Source organism: Arachis ipaensis, chromosome B08 (assembly GCF_000816755.2).
Source record: "Arachis ipaensis cultivar K30076 chromosome B08, Araip1.1, whole genome shotgun sequence".
Classification (NCBI taxonomy): Eukaryota; Viridiplantae; Streptophyta; class Magnoliopsida; order Fabales; family Fabaceae; genus Arachis; species Arachis ipaensis.
In genome coordinates, this window is record NC_029792.2 from 55989 (window position 1) to 61802 (window position 5814).

The window sequence follows — 5814 nt, forward strand, 5'->3', positions numbered from 1 at the left end:
ATAGATAAATAATAATTGTTCTTTTCAAATATTTTTTAAAATATATAATTTATAATTTATTGATATAAAATTATAGATTATGTATTTATGTTTCTATTATTTGAGCCAGCTCGTGAGTTTGAGCCAGCTTGTGAGCTTTTGGTGAGTCGAGCTTGAGTTTAAGAAATAGGCTCGATTGTTAATAAGTCGAGTTATGAGCCAAATTCAATTTTGGTGAGTCGAGCTTGAACTTGGTCTAACTCGACTCAACTCTGCTCACTTCCAGCCCTGGTAGTAACATTGGAAATTGGAATAAGATATTTTCTCACTGTGAATGAATCACATAAAGCAAGGCGGAAGCCCCAAACCAAAAATGAAAAATTGAATTAGCCCAATATCTGTTCTGTTGTGGCTTTCTCTTGGGCTTTCCTGCTGGCCCATCTCATAGTGTTGTACATTGTACGTTCATTTTGACTTGGTTGACCAAAAACTCAAAATTAGATTTGGATGAGTCATGAGTGGATGCGCAACAAACTGAAACTAATCACCAAATGACTGCAATGGTGGCGGCTGCAACAACAGCAGTTTGAGGATGAGATGACACAAAACACAATGACCTTAAACTCAAGCAGGTAACTCCCCTTCCTCTTTCTAGTTTCCATGCACGATGTATAACAATGTGTACTAATTTCTTTATATCAGGCTTCTTGTTTATTAACTTTTATTTTTCTCATGTTTTTCATATATCTTGATTCAGCTGAAAAATGCTATGCTTCTAAAACATAGTTGGGATAGAAACAAACTCTTAAAAAACAAGAATTTGCATGAAGAGAATGTATGTGTATATATTTACCCTTAGTTGTTCAAAAAACAATGAATGTAGTGTCATGCCATCCAAAAAACATATAGCTGATATCAAATCGGTTAGACCCTACAAAAAATGGTGAACACTGTATGCCAAGAAGAATTTCTTGTACTGCAGAAACATGATTAGTACAACATGGTTCTGTCAAACTCAAATTTGTTAGTTGGTTAATAGCTAGGAGGTTTCACCAAAAATTCTGTCCAGTTTAAGTTTGTTCTTCACATCTTCTATCTCTTTCCTTTGTTTCTGTAAAGGAAAAATGTTAAAGCATCTATTCATTATGAACAAAATGCATGGGCAAGCAAAACAGAAAAATATAGTGCTTCGGAATGTTATGCTAAACCACCTTAGACAATGCTTCCCATGAGACATCATATTTCTTGTATTGCAAGAGCCAGTCACTAGCCATCTCATATTCAATTGTATTGCCTTGAGCACAATGTGATGTTGATACTGCATTTCTCTATAAAAAGCAAAGAACATAAATATGGATAGAAAAAGGGTAGAGGTAAATCAATCGGCAAATTGAATTTTATGGTACCATTTCTGGGCGCAGCCTTTCAGGTGGGATTCTGTCAATGGTCAAATGACCATGGAATTTGCGTTGCTTGTTGGGTTCTGTTATAGTTCCCTTTCGGGCTCTGACAACCCTGCAAGTGACAAAGAGTTTTAGGGGTATGCTTTAGGAAGAATAAGATGATATTATCATTATTACAATCAAGACAAATAGAGCAATGAATGAATTGCCTTCCATCTTCAAGAACAAGGCATCTCCTATTCAACTCAGACATTGCATACTGAGCTGCATCTTCTGTCTTGAAAATAACCAGTGCTCTACCTGTCATCCAATGATAAACAAAAATCAAATCAAATCATAAGTTAAACATCAAAAAAGGCATATTATGTATGGGGAATTTTTTTGTAACCAAAATGACAGACCAATAATAAAATAAAATAATTGTTATATAGTTAAATATGTAAATACCATAGTAATCATTGGATTTCACTCTCTGTTCTATTAGCCTTGCGTCAACCTTCTTTTGGAGAGCAGACCAAACTATGTTCTGAAAAAATTTGAAGAACAAAAACGAGGACCATCATTAGAGAAAAACTGATAATATAAAATCGACACCCAACTTTACTCCTAAGTGGGAAAAAATAACTCCCATCTCACTTCAGTTTGTCTGTCATATCCATTGTGAATCTATACATAATCCATTTCCACACACAAGACATAGCAGACTTTAAAAATATGTCATAACAAACTATATCATTAACTCGTTGGAATTTCCATGAAGTTGGTTAGAAGCATAATTGGTTGAATCAGTCGTCAACAGTTTAATGAGCAATATTGACATTGAAGCGAGATCCCTTCTGTAGAAATATCCAAACAAAAATAAAAGGAGTTGCAAATCTGAATAATATATACCTCTACGTCAATGGAGGAAAAGGATGGATCCAGATTACTAAGCAAGACCAGAGTACCCATCTCCTGTGCTTCCCGCAATCTTTGGTCCCAATGCTAGAATTATTTTTTTATGAAAAAAAATGCACAACATTAATTTCACATTATATCTGTATGATACAAGCATACAATACAAACTGTTGTGATGTGTTGATAAATTGTTTGAACTGAATTAAATCCAGTAGCACCGGGTGCAAGATACCAAGATTTCCAAAAAAGAAAATGTGAACAAACTTCCATAAATGCTGTTTTTGTGTTCTTTAGGAAGAGATACCAGCTCCTTTATTATCCAATTAAGAAAAAGATATTTTCCATGTAAACTTAAATGTGCCAAAAGCCTAGAGCCAGGAATCTGTAGCAAGTATTAGAAAAGCAGAACCAACCTCCTTCTTAAACCACCTCCTTCTTTCCTGCAGAAACAACAAAAATGAGGGGGTGATTATTTCTCTCAACACACCAAGCAGAATAATTAATATGTATCTGATTTGTTTTTCCCAGTCAAGGATTAATCCTTCACATAAGTAGATGAAATATGATAACAGTTACGGATGAGACTTACAGCATCTGGTCTTTCAGTCACCTCAATAACTCCCGCAGGTGTTTTGACTCTGCTCTCGTCCTGTCTGACTTTTGCCACTTCCTCGTCAAATTCCTTGTCCTTAAGGGATTTGTTAGGTTGACTAATGCTCAAACTCCTATTGATCTTCCCCTTTTTAAATGGAAAAGAATGTGATAATGATCCCTTATCATTCAACATTTAAGGAGTGACTAAAGAAGGACTCCCATCATTTTATCCAAATAATAAGGGAAAAAAGAACTTCAATATCATAATATTTACTGATGAATCATACTATTACAGTATTTGTGTGGTTATTTTTCTCAACTCAACAAACAAGCAGATAACAGATGTTATAGTGTATCTAATTTCATTTGTCCCATCTGGGTTAGTCTTGTAAGAAAGACATTTATGATGGCAACTATCACGGGTGACACTTACCGGATCTGATCTTCTATTAGTGACCAACTTCTCATCTCCAAGCTTCCTCTTCTTATATGGAAAAGAATGCAATGATCTCTCAGCATCCTACATTAATGAAGAGTAAGTAATAATACTATCATTTTTTACTAAATAATTAAAATGAAGAGGAAATGTGTAGAATTTCGATGATAAACTAATTAATGATCAAAATGGTGAACCTTCCAGATTCCTACAATATTGTCATCAGTATGTTACTCAACAAGCCAAGCAAGCAGATACTGAAGCTATGGTGTGTCTGATTCATTCTATCCATTTAGGATTGATCCTTCAAGAAACAAGTTAAAATTATGATTTTCATGGATGAACACTTACTGCATTGGGTCCTTTAGTCACCTCAGTAATCTTCCTGCATCTATTGACTCCTTTATCCTGCCTGAGTTTTTCCCCCTTTTCATCTAACTCCTTCTCCATTGGGAATTCGCGACTTGGACTAAGGGTTGGATTTTCATCTTCAACCTTCCTCTTTTTATATGGAAAAGCATCCGATGAACTCTTTGGCACAACATTCTCAGACGTTCTCACTTCAGCATTATGTTCAATTTGCTGGCACAACATGCCAGAAGGATCACTCCTAGTGTTGATCAAAGTTTTAGGTCGTGTCTTTGTCCTAGCCTGGAGAGGTTTACTTGGATTACTCTCCTGTTTCCTGTTAAAGAAACTTGTAACTGCATGACAGTAACACAATGAATTAATGTAAATGGGAATGTTAATTTTATGCAACTACAGCCTGTGTACTGAATAAATTTAATAATTGTTCCACATTAATAAGCCAAACAGTTTGTAGTTTCCGCACATAAAAATACCAAGTAAATACCAAATGCAAATAACTAACCTTCAATTCCACCTATAACATCTGGAAAGTTATCAAGGATTGCACGCCTTCCAACATCAAAAGCACAATTGAAAAAGAAATCAGCTGTCTTCAACTCTATTTCAGATGGTTCAGTATTTCTCTTGTCCCTTGATGTGCAAACCACATTGCATTTTCTAATAATTGATTCCTGAAAACAAATTTGGAGAGAAGAGGTATAAAAGTAGCACACTTTACCATAAGAATGACACAGATTATTTCCTCAACTTCATCAAGTAATATTAAATAGTGCATGGGTTAATAAGTTTTCAGAGCAATAACAAAACAAGAGAAAATCTAGAGGGCCAGCAATTTTTGTGTTTTGTAGCCAACACTTAACCATTAAAAGAAAAGTGAGTGATCTCCCATCATTGGATGTAATCTCACACCATTAAAAACACTATTGATGGTTACAAAACACAAAAGTTGCTGGCTCCCTAGCACTCCTCAACAAACAAATCATATAAATGGAGCCTAATCTCTTATCAACATAACTGCAAGCAAATGCAACTTCTTTCACTCATTTCTTTTGATAATACTATACTATAGACAATATAGGGAATTCAGAATTTCAGATAATGAAATAATAGCACAAAGTTACCAGAGGAGTGATATTGGAAAGACCTTTGCCTGCACCAGATGCCAAGAACAACTCATTCCAACGAGGCTGATAATCCCCCAAGAAGTTGCGAACTTCGGAGGGACGAAAAAACCAGACAACTTTGAGCACCTTCTCATGTGTTGGTCTCTCATACATCTTCACAAGCTTACCAACAGAAGTTTCAAAATGGTGATCAAGGTAAAAGTAGGCACAGTCATAGAGAAAATATTCAACTCCCTCATAAACAAAGGATTCATAGAACCTAACATCTTTATTTTTCACACCAGCTCCCGTCTGAGTTCCCCACTTAAAATCAATCAAATCTCCAACCTTAGCACCTGATGGACCTGACATGGCTACACTCACCAATGCTCAGAAACCTGATATAAATTGAGTAAAATTACATAATAGAAGTAAAATGCTAATGCAGTAACTTAGGGATTAAGAAGGCAGTTATTTTTAGAAGTTGTAGGAAGGGTTTCCATTTCCAATAATAGTAAAAACGAGTTTTGAGTCTCGTACTCCATTTTATATTTGATTCCAAGTTGCAATAATGAAGTGAGAGCGAAAATGGAGAGTACTAAGTTGAGGTTACGTTTGAAGAATGGGAAGGTGATCGGAGCAAGGAAAGGTAGCAAGTGGCAGCAACAGTACACTCTACAACTCTACAACAACTCGGAAGGAACCGACCATTTTTTGCGCAGAATGATGAAATTGAAGGCGCTGCCGAGGCTAAACGACAACGTTTTGGGTGATTTGTTGTTTGATATGGTTACAGAAGCATGCAGTATGGGACCAATGGCAATGCGTTTCTTATTTTTTCTACACACTCAAATGAATGCCACTCGGGGGTCAAGGTCAACGCTCCTCTAGTCAAAACTGTTTTTTGGTTTTGTTTTCTTTCGGCAAAATTTCTTTCTTTCATTTCATAAAAGTGAGATGAATGATATATTTTAATGTTATAATTTTTGATATTTTTTAAAAATATATATAACAAAATATGAGATATACATAA

The 5814-nt window shown here is 35.3% G+C and overlaps 1 protein-coding gene across 3 annotated transcripts; it reads right to left on the reverse strand.

Annotated features, from left to right (window-relative positions):
* LOC107614491 (protein ANTI-SILENCING 1) lies at positions 804-5457 on the reverse strand. 3 transcript variants are annotated; one of them, XM_021108430.1, is made up of 13 exons: positions 5395-5457; positions 4800-5179; positions 4181-4349; positions 3661-4013; positions 3307-3393; positions 2869-3051; positions 2693-2719; positions 2274-2366; positions 1830-1908; positions 1592-1682; positions 1386-1494; positions 1191-1307; positions 804-1090 (listed from the first exon to the last, which is right to left on the reverse strand). In XM_021108430.1, the coding sequence occupies exons 2-13, from the start codon at positions 5151-5153 to the stop codon at positions 1019-1021; spliced, it is 1734 nt and encodes a 577-aa protein (XP_020964089.1). In that variant the 5' UTR covers positions 5154-5179; positions 5395-5457; the 3' UTR covers positions 804-1018. The 3 variants fall into 3 exon arrangements, with proteins under 3 accessions (XP_020964089.1, XP_020964090.1, XP_020964091.1); XM_021108431.1 differs by lacking the exon at positions 5395-5457 and having other exon boundaries at positions 2869-3018; positions 4800-5222; XM_021108432.1 differs by lacking the exon at positions 5395-5457 and having other exon boundaries at positions 4823-4912.

Bases quoted from the DNA above. Each gene is read 5' to 3' on its own strand.
- LOC107614491 (XM_021108430.1), bottom strand. From the start codon at position 5,153: ATGTCAGGTCCATCAGGTGCTAAGGTTGGAGATTTGATTGATTTTAAG. The intron at 4,350-4,799 runs GTAACTTTGTGC...ATTTGTTTTCAG, and splicing joins TTTCCAATATCACTCCTCTG to GAATCAATTATTAGAAAATG. The intron at 4,014-4,180 runs GTTAGTTATTTG...ACTGTCATGCAG, and splicing joins TGTTATAGGTGGAATTGAAG to TTACAAGTTTCTTTAACAGG.